The 21,226-nt window shown below is 42.6% G+C and overlaps 1 protein-coding gene across 1 annotated transcript; it reads left to right on the forward strand.

Moving 5' to 3' along the window:
- Positions 1–298: 298 nt before the first annotated feature.
- Positions 299–14,951, forward strand: LOC139578606 (serine/threonine-protein kinase Kist-like). The gene is made up of 8 exons (XM_071406448.1): positions 299–1,126; positions 6,060–6,394; positions 6,818–7,015; positions 8,253–8,347; positions 8,552–8,628; positions 8,920–9,018; positions 12,330–12,418; positions 12,567–14,951. Exons 1-8 carry the CDS (start codon positions 823–825, stop codon positions 12,711–12,713), a joined length of 1,344 nt encoding a protein of 447 aa, XP_071262549.1. The 5' UTR covers positions 299–822; the 3' UTR covers positions 12,714–14,951.
- The last annotated feature ends 6,275 nt before the right edge of the window (positions 14,952–21,226 follow it).

Here is a 21,226-nt window from a genome sequence, read left to right on the forward strand (position 1 = left end):
ACATATTTTTGTGCATTTTACATTTACCCTTACAGTATTGAATAAATAATGTGTAAGATCAAGTTAATCATTAAGTCGCGTTAACCATCTCAGACAACTATGATAGTAAAATACTTATGAGACCATCCAATAAGAACTGATTTACCGTCAGTGTATTTGTTTACCCTTCTTATATTTCTATGTCGTTATTGAACTGTAGACTGTTCCTAGATCTGTAAGGGAAATGACAACTACCTATCCAATCAGGTACGAGAGGATGTAGAAATTGAGAAACGTGACGTTTGAATTTACAAAAAAAAAAGGGAATTTACGACTGCTGCTTCCGGGAACATGGCCGGCTAAACAATGACAGAAGTCTTTCTCCTCAAAATCAAGAAGAAACTTTTCGAAATGCAAACTACTTGGCTTAACAAAAGTGTTTGGACTCAGTGCGTGCAATTAGGTCGTTTATTTGGTTTACTTCTGCATGCATGTTGTTTAAGGTGATGTTTGAGTCGGAGTTAACTAACTTGGCTATCTAGCCAGCGAAGGTAGCCAACTTTTCACATTCAGCAGAATTAGCCTAACGTTAGCTAGCAAATGGGAAGTGGCTAACATGTCAACATAGCTAGGAACATAAGTATTGCTATTGGCTGCTACACTTGAAGCCCGCAACTGATTTATTAAGTTCCACGATCGAGAAATGGAGAGTAGACACGTTGCAGTGCTGGCTTGTGTAACGTAGATGCGTTTGTTATTTTTATCGGGGTGTCTCGCAGGTTGATTGCTATGTTCTCGCAGCTGCGTACAGCTGTCTAACTAGCTTGATTTACACTAATTTCAATGGCTCACTGCAGTTCAGATCCAAGTGGGAAGGTACCACATCCAGATAGCTCAGTGTTGATGGCAGGATCTCCTGGAAACGTTGATCAGGCAATGAAGCCGGTGTTGTTTGAAATATTTGGAGAGTTTTGGAACGTCCAGGCCCGGCTCGGGCAAGGCGTCTCGGCCTCAGTATACCGTGTGAGCTCGGGGAGGGCGAGTACGGCCGCGGTTAAGGAGTTCCAGGCTGACACTCAGAGCGGAGATTACGGGTACCAAAAGGAGAGGTCCGTGCTGGAAGACATCCAAGGACACAAAAACATCGGTAAGAAATGTTTATTGAGTTGCAATATGGTTGTACTGTGCACAATCTCTGGAATTAGTGCTCGTTTTCTAGTGTGCCTCCCATGACTAGGCTATGTGAGAATCAAATGATGAGTCTTATTGCCAAGGGTCTAGGCTCATTTAACCTCGGATACTTTGGGTCTGTGTTCTTGTCCAGCTGATTGCAAATCTTTCATTACAACCAAGTCACACATATCAGTCTTGTCTCTGATCTGTCATAGTAAGTCGTGAGTATGTTTACATGCACACTAATCATTTGATATTAAACGTATTATGGCAATAGTCATGTAAACACCTTACTCTGCTTATCTTAATTGGCTTAAGGTCAAAATCTTAGGAAGCATATGCTGATTTAAAACACCTGAGCTATGTTCAAATACTCATACTAACTGTACTATTGTGATGTAAGTTGAGTATGTACTATGCTTATTGGTCATAGTATGGATATATTTAGTATGCCAAAAGTGCTCGGATGTCCCTCTTTAACTGACTTCTACTGTAACTGTATTCAACCTGGAAACCATATATCCTGAGGCTGCATTTACTGTAGCTGGGGATTTTAACAAAGCAAATTTGTTTTAACAAAGCAAACCTAAATTCTATCAGCATATCGACTGTAGCACTGGCGCTGGAAAAACACTGGAACATTGTTACTCTAACTTCTGCGATGCCTACCAGGCCCTCCCTCGCCCTCCTTTCGGCAAATCTGACCACAACCCCATTTTCCTCCTCCCTTCCTATAGGCAGAAAATCAAGCAGGAGGTACCCGTGCTAAGGACTATTCAACGCTAGTCTGACCAATCGTAATCCAGGCTTCAAGATTGTTTTGATTCCTTGGACTGGGATATGTTCCAGGTAGCCTCAGAGAATAATATCAACGTATACGCTGATTCTGTGAGTGAGTTTATAAGGAAGTGCATAGGAGATGTTGTACACACTGTGACTTTTAAAACCTACCCTAACCAGAAACCGTTGATAGATGGCAGCATTCGCGCAAAACTGAAAGCGCGTACCACCGCATTTAACCATGGCAAGGCGACTGGGAATATGGAGGAATACAAACAGAGTAGTCATTCACTCCGCAAGGCAATCAAACAAGCAAAATGTCTATAGAGACAGTGGAGTCGCAATTCAACGGCTCACACACGAGACGTATGTGGCAGGGTCTACAGACAATCACGGACTACAAAAGGAAAACCAGACGTCTTGATTCCAGACCAACTAAACACCTTCTTTGCCCGCTTTGAGGATAATACAGTGCCACAGTCGCGGCCCGCTACCAAGGACTGTGGGCTCTCCTTCTCCGTGGCCGACGTGAGTAAGACATTTAAACGTGTTAACCCTCGCAAGGCTGCCGGCCCAGACTGCATCCCTAGCCAGGTCCTTAGAGCATGCACAGACCAGCTGGCTGGTGTGTTTACAGTCATACTCAATCTCACCCTAGACCCACTTCAATTTGCTTACCGCCCCAATAGGTCCACAGACAATGCAATCGCCATCACACTGCACACTGCCCTATCCCATCTGGACAAGAGGAATACCTATGTAAGAATGCTGTTCATTGACTATAGCTCAGCATTGAACACCATAGCACCCTCCAAGCTCATCATTAAGCTTGAGGCCCTGGGTCTCAACCCCGCCCTGTGCAATTGGGTCCTGGACTTCAAGACGGGCCACCCCCCCTAGGTGGTGAAGGTAGGAAACAACACCTCCACTTGGCCGATCTCAACACTGGGGCCCCACAAGGGTGTGTGCTCAGCCCCCTCCTGTATTCCCTGTTCACCCATGATGACTGCTTGCCCATGCACACCTCCAACTCAATCATCAAGTTTGCAGACGACACAACAGTAGTGGGTTTCATTACCAACAATGACGAGACAGCCTACAGGCAGGAGGTGAGGGCTCTCGTTGTATGGTGTCAGGAAAATAACCTCTCACTCAATGTCAACAAAACAAAGGAGATGATTGTGGACTTCAGGAAACCGCAGAGGGAGCACCCCCTATCCACATCGACGGGACCGCAGTGGCGAAGGTGGAAAGTTTTAAGTTCCTCTGCGTACATACCACTGACAAACTGAAATGGTCCACCCACACAGACATTGTGGTGAAGAAGGCGCAACAGTCTCAGGAGGCTGAAGAAATTTGGCTTGTCACCTTTTACACATGCACAATCGAGAGCATCCTGTCAGGCTGTGTCACCGCCTGGTACGTCAACTGCACCGCCCACAACCGCAGTGCTCTCCAGAGGGTGGTGCGGTCTGCCCAACGCATCACCGGGGACAAACTACCTGCCCTCCAGGACACCTACACCACCCGATGTCACAGGAAGGTCAAAAAAGATAATCAAGAACAACAACCACCCGAGCCACTGCCTGTTCACCCCGCTACCGTCCAGATGGCGAGGTCAGTACAGGTGCATCAAAGCTGAGACAGAGACTGAAAAACAGTCTCTATCTCAAGGCCATCAGACTGTTAAACAGTCATCAATAGCACAGTGAGGCTGCTGCCTACATACAGACTTGTAATCAGTTGCCACTTTAATAAATGGAACTCTAGTCACTTTAATAATGCCACTTTTATGTTTTCATATATTGCGTTACTCATCTCATAGTATAGAATACAGTATATATATATATCTATTGCATCTTAGCATATGCCGCTCTGACATTGCTTATCCATATATTTATATATTATTGTTCCATTCCTCACTTAAATTTGTGTATTAGGTATTTTGTTGTGGAATTGTTAGATATTACTTGTTAGATATTGCTGCACTGTCGGAACTAGAAGCACAAGCTTTTCGCTGCACTCACAATAACATCTGCTAACCATGTGTATGTGACCAATACAATTTGATTTGATGTTACACTGCTTGTTTACGGAAGATCCACCGAAGACAGTGGGACCACCTGCGCTATTTAGCATTTTCCGAACCCCTGTGTGTAATGGAAGAAAACCGCCAGAGACGTGTTGTCGTTAAGTACCTGTTAATTAAGCCGGTACAGTAAGTGTATATGATGTGATATGAAAGTGAAGGGCTTTATGTTTCTGGAACCGTATTGCAATTGAGTCGATTCAAGTTTGGGATGGAGTTGTTGGTTGCCAGAGCCTGTCTACATCTGAAAATTAACAAATAAGTTCCTTGGACCTAAAACAGTAATGGTAGGCTCTTTTAAGAGTATATCTTGGGCTAGAGAAATTGTTCTTCTTGCAAAGCAGGTAAAGGTTTTAAGCAATCTATTATATTAATCTGACTTCACCTTAATCATATTATTGTGTGCATGTAATCATACTTTTTCCTGGCAATACTGGTTTTTAAATTCTTGATTGGCATATCATAAAGCCCATCTCAGTCACGTCAAACAAGCTCATGATGACCCTGATTTGTACTCAAGCATAATAACCAATGTTCTCTCTTAAGTTGCGTGCGCTCACGCCTCTCCCTGGGACTGCTGTGCAGGGTGCATAAGTAATATCAGCCCACCGAGAGAAGCACGAGATTGAAACTTCATTCAACTTTCTAGAAATTTCCCTGTTAGTTAACACTATCAAAGTTTCCCTTTACTGTGGAATTGGGTTCGAAATAATGCAATATTAGGATTATTTTGTTGTGCAGGACTCATTCGTACTCTACGAAACCGGTGCGGTATAACCAATCAGAACTGCAGTAGGCCTATTTGCAAATAGACCATTTTTATATATGGATCTGTGCCATTTACTTTGAACTGGACTGTGTTTGCAGCTGTGACGTGAGTAGATGCGCTTGTTTTGAGATCAAAGCGAGAGCTGCATGTAGCCATGTGTGTACATTTTGTTCATATCCTTTGCTAGTTAGTGAGTTATTAGCTCAGTTATAAATACTTTGTAGTCAGCAATAGGGGAGTGATTGCTTCCTACAAGAGCACAAAATGTCTGCATTTCTAGACATCTTTGAAAAGCAGTCAGGTAAAGAGCTTTTCGTTTGTGTCTTAAAGGGGCAGTGTTGTATTTTGACACATTCTTGAATAAGCTAAGTAGCCAATAGGAAGAGGGTAGCATAATTTGTCTGATTTTCTGTAATAATGGTATGGCAATAATAATGCAATTTATTTTGTAAAGTAGTTTCTTGCATAAAACAACATTTTCAGTCACCTTGTCTGAAGGACCAGTGTAAAAACAGGTTAATGTCAAGCTCTGCACCCCCCCCCCCCCCCCCCACAAAGGTCTAATGAAATGTAGGCCTACATTGGACCCCACACATTAGCTGCTACTGTAAGCTAAATGATAGAGCTATTGCCACGTTAAAATGTTATGTGATGCATTTTCTCCATTGTTTTTAATGGTAGACCACTCTGGTAGGCCTACATTCACAGTAAGCTTGCGCTGGAAGTTGCTCAGAATTTTCACAACGTTCAAGTTTGCGCTCAGCAGACCTGAAATTTGCTCAGTGCTGGAAGAAATTTGAGGGAACATTGCTAATAACCCAACCCTTTCCGTCTCATTTGTGTAAGGTCCATGCTCTTTATTTGCTATAAAACAATTCAAAGGAAGATAAGATATTGGAGAGTACTTTGCCCCCTATATAAAACAATTCTGTTGTCTATATTTATTGATCATCACCACATTTTTGAAGGACTGGGCTATAAATGGATATGGTTTTGATTATGACATCAATTATACCTCCTCAATATCACCATATAGACTTACTTTGCATTTATAATACGTGAACATTCATATAATACACCATGTTTTCATAACAAGCTTGTTTTATAACCTTTTGATAACTTTGCTTTACGGATCCCAACAGTGATTACAATAGGAAGGGATGATAGGATGCATTTTGAGTATTCCAACAGAGCCCCTAGTAACCTTCTTTACTCCCCAATCAAATCTGTGCTGACTGTAACCCTAACCCCTCCTGTCTGTCTCCACAGTAACGCTGTACGGGGTGTTCACCAACCGCAGCCAGGTGGGTGTGGCCACGCACTGCCTGCTACTTGAGCTGCTGGACGTCAGTGTGTCTGAGCTGCTTGTGAGGGCCAGTACCCAAAGCCGAGCCTGCAGCCCCCAGTGTGGTGGTTCCCAGAAGCAGGGCCACTCCATGTGGCTGGTGCAGCACTGTGCCAGGGATGTCCTGGAGGCCCTTGCCTTCCTCCACAGAGAGGGCTACGTCCATGCCGACCTCAAGCCCCGCAATGTGCTCTGGAGCGCGGACGATGAGTGCTTCAAACTCATCGACTTTGGCCTCAGCTTCAAAGAGGGCAACCAGGTGATTTGAACTGAAGGATAGGGGTTTGGCTCTGACTGTAGGCCTCTGGTGAGGGGAACCAGGGATGAATTCACTGGGAACGTTTTGGACTTATGAGTACACCTCTGGTATGGGGGCAGGTAGCTTAGAGGTGAAGAACATTGGGCCAGTAGCCAAAAGGTTGCTGGTTTAAATCCCTGAGCCGACTAGGTGTAAAATCTGTTGTGCCCTTGAGCAAGGCACGTAACCCTAATTGCTCCTGTAAGTCGCTCTGGATAAGAGCGTCTGCAAAATGACAAAAAAAAGGTTAAAATAAATTAACTGGTGGAGGACAGATGTTGGAGTAAGCTGTAGTCCCTGACTAGATGGTAGTCGTGCTAGAATGGACAAAATATACAATATTCTCTGTGTAAAACATTTTGACTCTATTTTCTGTGTGTTCAGGATGTGAAATACATCCAGACAGATGGGTACCGTGCCCCAGAGGCTGAGCATCAATACTCCCTGGCCCAGGCGGGGATGGAGGGGGAGGGGGACTCTGGCTGCTCGGCCGCTGTGGACCTCTGGAGCTTGGCAATCGTCCTGTTGGAGATGTACTCAGGCATCAAACTCAAAGACACCGTCAGATCACCCGAGTGGAAGGTATGTCCACAGCATGGCCCTCCAACTCTGGGCCTTGCTATTATATTGAGTGTGCAGGCTTTTGTTCCACCACGGTACTAACACACCTGCTTAAATTACTGTTTTTCTTTTACCACATTATTGTCATATAATCAAATCAACAGGCCCTTCCCAACAATTAAAAAAAAATAAGATGGACATGAGGAATAAATACACAATGAGTAATGGTAACTTGGCTATTTACACGGGGTACCAGTACTGAGTCGATGTGGGTCGATGTGGTAATTGAGGTAGATATGTACATATATTTAGGGGTAAAGTGACTAGGCAACAGGATAGATGATTAACAGTAGCAGCAGCGTATGTGATAAGTCAAAAGAGTTAGTGCAAAAAGCATCAATGCAGATAGCTATTTGGTTTAGCTATTTAGCAGTCTTATGGCTTCAGGGTAGAAGCTGTTCAGAGTCCTGTTGGCTCCAAACTTGGTGCATCGGTATCACTCGCCGTGCGGTAGCAGAGAGAACAGTCTATGGTGGCTGGAATCTTGGACACTTTTTAGGGCCTTCCTCTGACACCGCCTGGTATAGAGGTCCTGGATGGCAGGGAGCTCGAACCCAGTAATGTACGCACTACCCTCTGTAGCGCCTTGCGGTCAGATGCTAAGCAGTTGCCATACCAAGTGGTGATGCAGCCAGTCAAGATGCTCTCAATGGAGCAGCTGTAGAACCTATTGAGGATCTGAGGGTCCATGCCAAATCTTATCAGCCTCCTGAGGGGAAAGAGGCATTGTCATGCCTTCTTCACGATTGTGTTGGTGTGCGTGGTATATGTTAACTACTTAGTGATGTGGACAGAGGGACTTGAAGCTTTCGACCCGCTCCACTACAGCCCCGTCGATGTGGATGGGGGTGTGGGTTAATAGGGAGTACAGGAGGGGACTAAGCACGCATGATCTTAGAGGGCACTAGGGTGTTGAGTCCTGGTAATCCATTTGGTCCCACGGCCTTGTGAATGTTAACCTGTTTCAAGGTCTTATACCGCCACCCGCTGTGATTACATAACCAGACATACAGTGGACTGTAATAGAGACATGGGTACTTGTTTTCCTAGGAATGCGGTGGACTCTGTTCCACCTGTAGCTAATAGATTGATAAGTTCTTCAGAAAGATAGATCGATAGATAATACACATGTATCAGATAGACATGGGTGTGTTGTCCAAACTGCTGTTCTGCAGCCTATTGTTCTTTGCTCCTGCAGGACAACAGTGCAGCAATAGTCGACCATATCTTTGCCAGTAACAGTGTGGTGGTTCCTGCCATCCCTGTCTATCACCTCCGAGACCTTATCAAAAGGTAACAACATTCATTCAGGACCACATGCATTTTGTTTTTGTTTTGTTTTTAGGTAAATGCAGACATTTTATCCATTGTACCAAATTGACTATGCACTCCCTTAAATATAAGTTGTCATTTTCAACATTGGAAAGTTATTGAAATGAATATGATGATTATCCTGCGAGAGGGGTACCTAACGTTGACATTTGTATGCTCCCGCAGTATGCTTCACAACAACCCCAAGCACAGAGGCACAGCCGAGAAGGCCCTGCTTTGCCCCTTCTTCAGCATTCCTTTTGGTAATTCACAGTCGATATGGGCACCTACCTTCCTCTCAGATAGCTTGATAGCTTGTAATACAGCATAATCTTACCAGCTCTCTCTCCACTCTCACCCTCTCACCCTCCCCCCCCAAACCCCTCTTTCCCTCTGCTTGTAAACATCTACCTCTTTATGACATTTGCATATTGAATTTTCATTGAAATCAACAAAGATTATAATCATGAAGTTAGAATGGGGTTGGTGGAGCTGTATAAATCCTGGAAAAAGCCTCAAACCTATTGACTGAGAGAATATTGTGTGTGAGACAGCTCCTCACATAGAAGACTTGGTTCTGCTTCCCTCTCCTGTTCTGCGCCTGCTCAACCTGATCGATGACGGCCACCTGCACAATGAGGAGGAGTATGAAGGTAGGGTACAGCGTTTTTTTTTAACCAACTTTCTCCTCGGACACTAAATTGCTCCTACAGTTGCTCATTATCACTATCAACGACGGAAGTACACTAGAGCTTTAGGGAATATTGTCCCTAGATTTCCAAAATATTCCCCCCAAAATTAGTGACAAAGGCCAAAACTTTTTGCGATGATATTTATATTGCAAGTTAGGGCTGCATGATTTGGACAAAATACCTAATTGCGTTTTTTTGGGGGGGTGGGCAGATATTGAGACTTATGAATTGTGATTTTCAAACACTTGGGTGAAAACTTGGTAATTCCATCAGACATGGTTAAAACAAGTGTCAGGGTAGAGAACATTCATTCTAAAATGAGATCATATGAATGAATACATACTGTGCTAACTGAATACAAAACCAAAGGAAACAGACAAAGCGTCAACACAGGACTAAGATTGAATCCTAATACACCGGCTCTGACGCTCGTCGGATGTGGCAGGGCTTGCAAACTATTATGGACTACAAAGGGAAGTGCAGCCACAAGCTGCTCAGTGACAGGAACCATGGCTTTGGCTATGTGACAGCCTCAGTGATTTCTGTGTCTGTGCGGGATTTTTTTTCGTAGAGCGTTACACCAGAAAACGCATCGGCAATCAATGCCTGTTTAACGTTTGTGGCTGAGGGGCTTTGGTGCTGTCGGGCACTTAAAAAAAATATATATATGTATATATTTTCATTTTTTACATGCAATCGTCATAAAGTAGAGATGGTTATTATGCAAATGATTTAATAAATGTGTTGTGTTGCTCTTGTTGGCGCCACAACTCTGAGGCACTTTTTGCACAACATTTGCATTTGGTTGACATCCGTTTGCCTGTAGCCTGAATACTGCCATAACACTGTAGAGGCGCCCTTCTTTTGCACAAAATCAACGTTCTCATTAGCACTAGCAGCACTCATGTTTCTGATACACACAGAGGTTCCTAAACCTCATACTGTCTTTGGTAAGTAAAGCCTTTCGCTCCTCACCAGCATCTAACTGTGAGCTCTATGTGGGGATGCTTGTGATTGGCCAGCATGTGCATGCCATGCAGAGAGAGGGAGAGCCCGCTTGTAATTGGTCAGCATCCTCTGTGCATGTACAGTTGAAGTCGGAAGTTTACATACACCTTAACCAAATACATTTAAACTCAGTTTTTCACAATTCCTGTCTCTTAGGTCAGTTAGGATCACCACTTTATTTTAAGAATGGGAAATGTCAGAATAATAGAAGATAATTATTTATTTCAGATTTGATTTCTTTCATCATATTCCCAGTGGGTCAGAAATTGACATACACTCAAATAGTATTTGGTAGCATTGCCTTTAAATTGTTTAATTTGGGTCAAACGTTTCGGGTAGCCTTCCACAAGCTTCCCACAATAAGTTGAGTGAATTTTGTCCCATTCCTCCTGACAGAGCTGGTGTAACTGAGTCAGGTTTGTAGGCCTCCTTGCTCACAAACGCTTTTTCAGTTCTGCCCACACATTTTCTATGGGATTGAGGTCAGGGCTTTGTGATGGCCACTCCAATACCTTGACTTTGTTGTTCTTAAACCATTTTGCCACAACTTTGGAAGTATGCTTGTAGTCATTGTCCATTTGGAAGACCCATTTGCGACCAAGCTTTAACTTCCTGACTGATGTCTTGAGATGTTGCTTCAATATATCAACATAATTTTCCTCCCTCATGATGCCATCTATTTTGTGATGTGCACCAGTCGCTCCTGCAGCAAAGCACCCCCACAACATGATGCTGCCACCCCCATGCTTCACGGTTGGGATGGTGTTCTTCGGCTTGCAAGCCTCCCTCTTTTTCCTCCAAACATAACAATGGTCATTATGGCCAAACAGTTCTATTTTTGTTTCATCAGACCAAAGGACATTTCTCCAAAAAGTACGATCTTTGTCCCCATGTGCAGTTGCAAACCGTAGTCTGGCTTTTTTATGGTGGTTTTGGAGCAGTGGCTTCTTCCTTGCTGAGTAGCCTTTCAGGTTATGTAAATATAGGACTCGTTTTACTGTGGATATAGATACTTTTGTACTTGTTTCCTCCAGCAACTTCACAAGGCCCTTTGCTGTTGTTCTGGGATTGATTTGCACTTTTCACACACAAGTACATTCATCTCTAGGAGACAGAATGCGTCTCCTTCCTGAGGGGTATGACGGCTGCTTGGTCCCATGGTGTTTATACTTGCGTACTATTGTTTGTACAGATGAACGTGGAACATTTGGAAATTGCTCCCAAGGATGGACCAGAATTGTGGAGGTCTACATTTTTTTTCTGAGTTCTTGGCTGATTTGTTTTGATTTTCCCATGATGTCAAGCACTGAGGCACTGAGTTTGAAGGTAGGCCTTGAAATACATCTACAGGTACACCTCCAATTGACTCAAATGATGTCAATTAGCCTATCAGAAGCTTCTAAATCATTACATAATTTTCTGGAATTTTCCAAGCTGTTTAAAGGCACAGTCAACTTAGTGTATGCGAACTTCTGACCCACTGGAATTGTGATGCAGTGAAATAATCTGTCTGTTAACAATTGTTGGAAAAATTACGTGTCATGCACAAAGTAGATGTCCTAACCGACTTGCCAAAAATATAGTTTGGTAACAAGACATTTGTGGAGTGGTTGAAAAAACAAGTTTTAATGACTCCAACCTAAGTATATGTGAACTTCCGACTTCAACTGTAGAGAGTGAATTAATGGAGTCTAGCGCACATCTCATTGGAGGATGTACCGTAGTCTAGTTTTTGTTGTATTAACGGAGTGCAAAAGAAAGAAATCGTAGCCTCTTGCGATATGGATATTGCTCATGTCAATATCGCAATTTCGATTAATCATGCAGCCCTATTGCAAGGTGCGTGGTGCTGCACCACAAGGCAGTGCCACGAGTCACCAGTGAAATAAACAATATATATATAGACTCAGCGGTATGACGTTCCCACGAGCAGCAAGATTAACCGCATATATTGCAGATGAGTGCAATGCAAGATAATGCCCTCACACAGGAGAAGTTGAGCCATGCCCTTCGCGCTCTTAGTTGTTAAGGAAGTCTGCATGATTCTGCTGTCCACTTCATGCGTCATTGACTATTCCTTTAAAAACAAATGGTAAGATGTTACATTGTGAAAAAAATTAAATACTTTTTTTCAAAAATACCCCTAAAGATTTGTCAACAGTGGCAAAATACCCCCCCCCCCCATTTCTCTTTTTCAATTTTAATTTCCTACACTGATCACATTGATATTGGGACTAACTAGCATGATGATGTTGTGTTGTCAGACATCTTGGAGGACATGAAGGAAGAGTGTCAGAAGTATGGCTCTGTGGTCTCTTTGCTCATCCCCAAGGAGAACCCAGGCAAAGGACAGGTAACACACACAAATAGCCCCATTACCAGTGTGTCTTTCTAATACTTCCATACAGTTTTTGTAGTTTATACATTTGTAGATATTGTAGACCTGCATTTTTAACATCTGTTCTTGGCTTAATCTGTGTGTGCATGCATGTTTCCCCCAGGTGTTTGTAGAATACGCTAACTCAGGCGACTCCAAAGAGGCCCAGAGACTGCTGACGGGACGGACCTTTGACGGGAAGTTTGTCGTTGCCACTTACTACCCCCGGAGTGCTTACAAGAGAGGCTATCTGTACCAGACCGTGCAGTGAACACACACACACACACACACACACACACACACACACACACACCGTCTGCTGAAGAGCACAGGCCCGAGGCCTCAGTCAGTCACTGTCATGATGTGTATAATCATCAGATCACCACTCTGCTTTCTGCAGCCTCTAGAGCCAGAGTTAACCTAGTATGTCCTGTAGCTTTACTGTATGTAGCAACAGTCTGCGAAAGGAAAGATTTGTATAATCCAATCTTCCATGTCCTGCTATGGGGATGTACACTGCTGGATGCTACTGTTGACAGATTCAGGTGGGTCATATGTTTATCATAGCTGGCTTGACTTTTGATAAATGGATCCTCACTGGCCAAAGCTGCACACTGTCCCACTTTGCACACTGTGCTGATGTCAAACCCTGAACAAGATAATTACTTTATGTCCACCGATCTTGTAGAGCACAAGTACAGTACCAAGTACCCTATGGGTTTTGTAAACCCAGCAAGCAGTTTGGATTGAATAGGGCTCTAGCTTTCTTTGTACTCAACGGCTTGAATATCCTATATTTATTAGTGTAATTGAAACCGTTCCTGTGATTGATCTTGGGTCTCTTGTTAAAAGCTGAGCCACAATTTCATCTTGTCCAAAGTTACCTTCCCATGACTTATTTTTCTATGAGATGTTTGTTTTGAGACTTGAATTCCAAAGGTACCACTCCAGATCATCAGTAGAATCACGCTGAGTTCTAGAACGTTCTGAGCCTAAACTCCAACCACTCAACTTCAGCACTTTTCTGTGGTACATGGAAAATATAAATTTCTTTGTCATTTCTGACATTTTTAATCTGATTTCTACCTTATATATTATTATTACATTTTGTCCAAGTTGACCCATATACTACTTATACTCCAGAATGGCTGCGCTGATGTGAGTGGAAGTTAACTGTTTTTTTTCTCTCTATGTTATGAAAGGGATGGGTTATTTCCTTAGCACTGTACGATACAAAGCAACAAGCTTACTTTACGTTCAGAACAGATGCATAGGGTTTTCAGTTGAATATTTCAGTTGATGAGCATTCGAGCTGACCGTTTCGTAACACAGTAGCCTACATTCAGTTCTACCTGACGTCTGTGTGAGTTGGTCTACATGACAAACCAATGTGTGAGAGCTGTACTAGTGTAGGTATTTGTTTGATTATGGTGAGATTATAGATGAATCCAATACTGCAAAGTTTTGTATCCTATGTCGTGTGTGGGAGATGTTGAAATTAACTTATCAGTTCAGTGCATGCAACATTGTTATGTTAGGGGCAGTATTTATTCAGACAGTCTTGACTCTTCCCCTTGTCTGTCTGCTGCTCATATTTAGTCCAATAACATTTTGAATCTAAAGCGTAAATCATAGTCCACAGACGCTGAGACTCGATAGTCCGGTGTCCCATTGTGACATAGCTATGCAGCTCTGAGACACCGTCCGCGGGGACGCACAGCCCGAACGCTCACCTCCCAACAATTCCCAGCCAACACGGCTATTCATTTGAATGTGTTGACAGTTGGAGAAAATGCTTGTGCTGCCCTGAGAATTCTAAAAGTATGAAAGCCAACTGTCCAATATTCTAGAACACTGCTGTGCGTACACGTACACATTTTGGACTATGATGGACGCTTCAGGTTGGGCACAGATGCTTCTGAATGAGTAGGCTGGCATTGAACAGGCTAAAGCTCCGTCCTGCCTGCCCAGTCTCTCCAGATGTTTGAGAAAGAGACCATATATTAACATGAGCAGAAACAACATTCTGGATATTCTGCAATTTACTCCATTTGTAGCTAACACTTCCAGTCAACTGGCGCCATGCGACAACTGTCGAGGCTGGTTGAGACATTGTTGACGACATCCTGCCTAAATGTGAAAGCACTGACTCTAGGACTTATGGGTGACCGGTCATAACACCAATATGTGAGGTGATCCCATACTAAATGTAGTCCACTACCTTAGCTGCCTTCTCTGTGTTATCTAGTCTAACACTGTAATGCTCCCATTTAGTTTCAGCACACTGTCCCTTCACAGTGTGTTATTCAAAGTAGATCCTGATCTCCACAACCATGGCGCATGATGATGACATTTCTTTGTGCAAACATTTTCAGGGAGCTTCTTTGTTTTTCGTTTCCACTTTGGGTCAGTTATCCTAATACAGTGTCCGTTTCTTTACTTCTATGTCTTCTGATATACTAATATGAAAACATTCTATGTATCTGATAAAGCTTTTAGATAGCTGTAATGGATTTGTGTGCAAGGCGGTATCTGGTGTTTGTCCATCTTGCTAGCTATGGGCTAACTTCTATATGATATTTGTTGTAATAGCAGCGAGTGTAATGAGAGTTTTAGCATGCAGGTGGCAGAGCAGGATTCCTCTGGACAGTGACTATGCAGTCAATACTGATCAGGGAAAACCAGTACAACTACATAGGTACAGACACTACATGGGAAGGAGAGAGAAAGATGGAGAGCGACAGTAACAGAGAGAGGGAGCTGTGCTGTAAGTCCGAGTACATACAGTTGAAGTCGGAAGTTTACATACACTTTAGCCAAATACATTTAAACTCAGTTTTTCACAATTCCTGACATTTAATCCTAGTAAAAATTCCCTGTCTTAGGTCAGGTAGGATCACCACTTTATTTTAAGAATGTGAAATGTCAGAATAATAGAAGAATGACTCATCACATTCCAAGTTGGTCAGAAGTTTACATACACTCAATTAGTATTTGGTAGCATTGCCTTTAAATTGTTTAAATTGGGTCAAATATTTCGGGTAGCCTTCCACAAGCTTCCCACAATAAGTTGGGTGAATTTTGTCCCATTCCTCCTGACAGAGCTGGTGTAACTAAGTCAGGTTTGTAGGGCTCCTTGCTCGCACATGCTTTTTCAGTTCTGCCCACACATTTTCTATAGGATTGAGGTCAGGGCTTTGTGATGGCCACTCCAATACCTTGACTTTGTTGTCCTTAAGCCATTTTGCCACAACTTTGGAAGTATGCTTGGGGGTCATTGTCCATTTGGAAGACCCATTTGCGACCAAGCTTTAACTTCCTGACTGATTGATGTCTTGAGATGTTGCTTCAATATATCAACATAATTTTCCTCCCTCATGATGCCATCTATTTTGTGATGTGCACCAGTCCCTCCTGCAGCAAAGCACCCCTACAACATGATGCTGCCACCCCAGTTCTTCACAGTTGGGATGGTGTTCTTTGGCTTGCAAGCTATTGTTTGTACAGATGAATGTTGTACCTTCAAGCGTTTGGAAATTTCTCCCCAAAGGAGGATCCAGACTTGTGGAGGTCTACAATTCTTCTTCTGAGGTCGGCTGATTTTCTTTTGATTTTCCCATGATGTCAAGCAAAGAGGCACTGAGTTTGAAGGTAGGCTTTGAAATACATCCACAGGTACACCTCCAATTGACTCAAATGGTGTCAATTAGTCTACCAGAAGCTTCTAAAGCCATGACATCATTTTCTGGAATTTTCCAAGCTCTTTAAAGGCACAGTCAATTTAGTGTATGTAAACTTCTAATCTACTGGGATTGTGATGCAGTGAATTATAAGCAAAATAATCTGTCGGTTAGCAATTGTTGGAAAAATTACTTTTGTCATGCACAAAACTATAGTTTGTTAACAAGAAATTTGTGGAGTGGTTGAAAATCGAGTTTTAAGTTTTAATGACTCCAACCTAAGTGTATGTAAACTTCCGGCTTCAACTGAACCATGCTGCTTTGAGCCCGAGACGTTCTTTAGGCCACAGACTATTCTCATCTCTAGTTAGATGTTTCATATCCCGGGGCTGTGTCGGTAAGACTAAAAACTTCCTAGCTAAGTAGTACTGTACGCTCTTGAATAAATTACCCCCAGTTTACGGCCTACCTCCATATTGAGAGAAGGCAGAATTGTTGTGTAACTTTCGTTGGAAAGTTTTTTTTGTGTTACTCTGAGAAGTTTTAGAATTGTCACTGAGCAGCCACCCGACCCCAATCTATTCAGTAACGGATGGAAGGAGTGACTGTTTGCAGACACCTGGGGCAATCCGTGCTCGTCTGTCAGCCCTATCTATCACTGTTCTATCCCGCTCCAGCTCTGACTTCTAACCCCCTGACCTGATAGGCCAGTCCAGCAGAGGACCAGAGCCTTGTTAATATGCATAAAGCCCCTCCTTGGGATTCTCAGATTCTGCCTAATGGATTGAACGGCTTGGTCCTCATCCATATACACACAGGCAGCCTTATAAATACACTTGGCTTTGATGATGAGTGGTCAAGGGGAGGCCGGGAGTGGGCTAGGGGGTATTAGGCAAATGAAGAGGGAGGTCACTGGGTTAATGTGTATCAGTGGGGTGGGTGGGGGGGATAGCGTCCAAGCTGACACTGCACCACACCATCTCTCTTGTTCTCTCTTCTCGCTCTCATTAGAACTTATTGTTGACCCAAGTTACTGCAGTAACACATAGGTAGGTATAAAGGTTAGAGAGTAGAGTGTGTTCTTTATATTAATTTATAGTGGTTTGAATGAGGGGAGGCTTCCTGCATCCTCCCAGCTTGTTGTTGATTAGCATTGTTATTTTTCATTCAGGTTTATTAGCTAGAAGTGCACTTAAGCTTTTACAGGAACTCTGAACTCTACTGAATTGAGCCCAACCATGCTTTACAGCACTGATTAAATGAAAGAGAAATCTCAGTCCGAGCAATATAATTTAGGACATAGTCTCCAAAGACTACAGCACTGATAACAATGTGTTATCAATCATGTCCCTTCCCCACTGAACGACAATCATGAAGATTATCACTGTTGCCTTTTTAATTTATAAAAAAAAAAAATAATAGCAACCTTTTGTCTTCTTTGGGTTTTGTGAAAGCCTCCTCCATTGAGCGGCTGGCAGACCCCTTGTTACAAAGAACAACCCTGTCTCCAACAGAACTTAAACTGACTTAAATGTAATGTGACTATCTCGCTCTGAGAATTCCTCCACTCACACTAACTGATCTGTCAAATCTGCATTATTAATTATGAGTTTGAAACAAGTGTGTGTGCATGTATTGCCTCACAGAACTCTGTAATTTTGAGAGTGATTATACATGTTCATATTGTCGTTTGCATTATCTCACAATAAAGAACGGTAGACTTGACTGTCTTTAATTTGTGTTTGCAATATATGTTAGCCCATTTATGCCTGTTTTTACAGTCTGGATCAGCTATATCAATACAGACATAAAAACCTTACATGATGTATTAATGTAGGATTGCCACTAGAGGCCAGCACAGCCATTCATCACAACATACTGCTATTACTATTAGATTTATTTACTTCTGTTGCTGCCTGCCTCTTTTTTATATATTTTTTTATCCCCACAGTCTAGCCGCTGAGTTGAGCAGACCTCACATCCACACACGATAAATGCATACTCTAACAAGGTCTATTGATCCCTGTCATACTCTGATCGATTACCTTGCCGTGATGTTTTCAGCAAGCCTACAATTAATTGCTTTCCACATCTTTCTGGGGTGGAAGGATACAGGCTGACCGATAATAATAGAAGGAATATCCCAGAGTGGGATAGCCTGGATGTCGGGCTAACACGTCATAGTTGAACACCGAGCCAATTAGACTTGAGTGGTAAACACTACGATGCCTTGAATACATATGAACCCATGCATGAGTTAGTGCTGTATCAAGACCAGGGTTGGAACCGGTTCGAGGAACAGAATCCGAACCTTGCTCGCACATGCTTTTTTTTCTTGCGACCAAGCTTTAACTTCCTGACTGATTTTGCTTCAATATATCAACATAATTTTCCTCCCTCATGATGCTGTCTATTTTGTGAAGTGCACCAATCCCTCCTGCAGCAAAGCACCCCTACAACATGATGCTGCCACCCCAGTGCTTCACGGTTGGGATGATGTTCTTCGGCTTGCAAGCATCCTTCAAACATAACGATGGTCATCATGGCCAGATCATCATGACACAGTTGTGTCAAGTTGACTGGATGTCCTTTGAGTGGTGGACCTTTCTTGATACACATGGGAAACTTGAGTGTGAAAAACCCAGCAGCGTTGCAGTTCTTGACACACTCAAACCGGTGTGTCTGGCGCCTACTGCCATACCCCTTTCAAAGGCAGTTAAATCTGTCGTTAAATCGTTCTTTAACCTGTATCCTCCCCTTCATCTACATTGATTTGAAGTGGATTTAAGGGATCATACAGTAGCTTTCACCTGGATTCACCTGGTCGGTCATGTCATGGAAAGAGCAGAATGTTTTTTCTCCCATCTTCACAGAATACCCCATAATGACAAAGTGAAAACATGTTTTTAGAAATGTAGCACATTTTTTGGAAGATGAAAGCACCTTTTGGGGGCGGTTACAGCTGTGAGTCTTTTTGGTTAAGTCTCTAAGAGCTTTGCACACCTGAATTGTGCAATATTTGACTTTTTAAAATTCTTCAAGCTCTCAAGTTGATTGTTGTTATTTACTAGACAGATATTTTTAAGTATTGCCATTCATTTTCAAGACGACTTTTAAGTCAACTATAACTAGGCCACTCCGGAACATTCAAAGTTGTCTTGGTAAGAAACTCCAGTGTAGATTTGGCCTTGTGTTTTAGGTTATTGTCCTGCTTAAAGGTGAGTTCGTCTCCCAGTCTCTGTTGGAAAGCAGACTGAACCAGGTTATCCTCTAGGATTTTTTTTATCCTGAAAAAAATAATTAATCCTTGCTAATGACAAGCATACCCATAACATGATGCAGCCACCACCATGCTTGAAAATATGAAGATTGGTACTCAGTGATGTGGTGTTGGATTTGCCCCAAACAATACACTTTGTATTCAGGACAAAAGTTAATTTCTTTGCCACATTCTTTGCAGTTTTACTTAAGTGCATTGTTGCAAACAGATGCATGTTTTGGAATATTTTTTAATCCTGTACAGGCTTCCTTCTTTTCACTCTGTCATTTAGGTTAGTATAGGTTAGTATAGGTGTAGTAACTACAAAGTTGTTGATCCATCCTCAGTTTTTCCGTTAAACTATGTTTTAAAATCACCATTGGCCTCATGGTGAAATTCTTGAATAGTTTCCTTCCTCTCCGGGAACTGAGTTAGGAAGGACGCCCGTATCTTTGTAGTGACTGGGTGTATTGATACAACATCCAAAGCCTAATTAACAAAGGGATATTCAGCATCCGCCTTTTTTATTTTGACCCTCTTTGAGGGGTATTGGAAGACCTCCCTGGTCTTTGTGGTTGAATCTGTGCTAGAAATTCACTACTCGATTGAGGGACCTTACAATTATATGTGTGTGTGGGGTACAGAGATGAGGTAGTCATTAAAAAAATGTTAACTACTTTTATTGAACAAGGAATTAGTCTATGCAACTTATTATGCAATTTATTAAGCACATTTTTACTCCTGAACTTATTTATTAGGCTTACCATAACAACGGTGTTGAAAACTTATTGACTCAAGACATTTCAGCTTTAAATGTTTCATAAATAAATTCTACAATCAAAATTCCACTTTGACATTATGGGGTATTGTGTGTAGATCTGTGACACAAAATCTCAATTTAAAACATTTTAAATTCAGGCTGCAACACAACAAAATGTTGAAAAAGTAAAAGGGTGTGAATACTTTCTGAAGGCACTGTATGGCTGTCTGTCGCAGGCATGTTAATCAAAAGGTGACCACCACGGAATTTTGGTTGCTGCGTAAAAACCTTGAATTCAGATAAATACGAAGGTGTGATCGGTCCGCACTCAAAAAGATGTTGCATAAAGCTTCATTTTTTTTAGTATTCTTTAGATTTTCTTATTCAGGCATGTTCACTGTAGAGTGAGAGAGCAAGGGAGATAGAGAAATAGGCTGAGAGCAGGGGATTGAGAGACCTGCAGGGACCTAGCCCAGTGAGGATCAGCACAGCGTCCTCATCATGAGAGGATAGAAGGGGAATACGAACGGACACACACACACACACACACACAATCTGATCGATAAGGCTGATAAAATCCAATTCAGCTTGCTGACGCTGCCTAATACATTGGCAGTGTAGTGTGTGTGTGTTGGAGGTCAGATTATCCTATCTGAGTGAGTCAGAGGAAGAAAAAGGAAACTCACTAGACAGGAGGACTCTACACACTGGTGTCAGCTCAGGTGAACTTGTCACCTTTCTAATTGTGTGGCGTGCCCTAAAAAAAGTGTACACCACCTTCCTTCACCTTGAACCTGTGTAGTCCACCTGCCTGTCTGGGCCTGTTTCTGTCTAGTTTGTGTATTAGACCAGGAAAGGAAGCTCCTTTTTAAACTGTTGACTAGTGAAATAGCCATTCTAATCAAATGCGGTGCATTCACTCACTCTGATTAATGAGTTGCACTGATTAACTCCCCACTGGCTCTATTAAGTGTGTGTGTGTTTACTCTGTGTTTTAGCCAGAGAGAGTCTGTCTTGGGAGAGCGATTAAACGGCCAGCTTGACTGCCTGTGTGTAGTTCTGTCCTAGACCCAATTGCGTGCATG

The sequence above is a fragment of the Salvelinus alpinus genome, chromosome 6, assembly GCF_045679555.1.
Source record: "Salvelinus alpinus chromosome 6, SLU_Salpinus.1, whole genome shotgun sequence".
Lineage (NCBI taxonomy): Eukaryota > Metazoa > Chordata > Actinopteri > Salmoniformes > Salmonidae > Salvelinus > Salvelinus alpinus.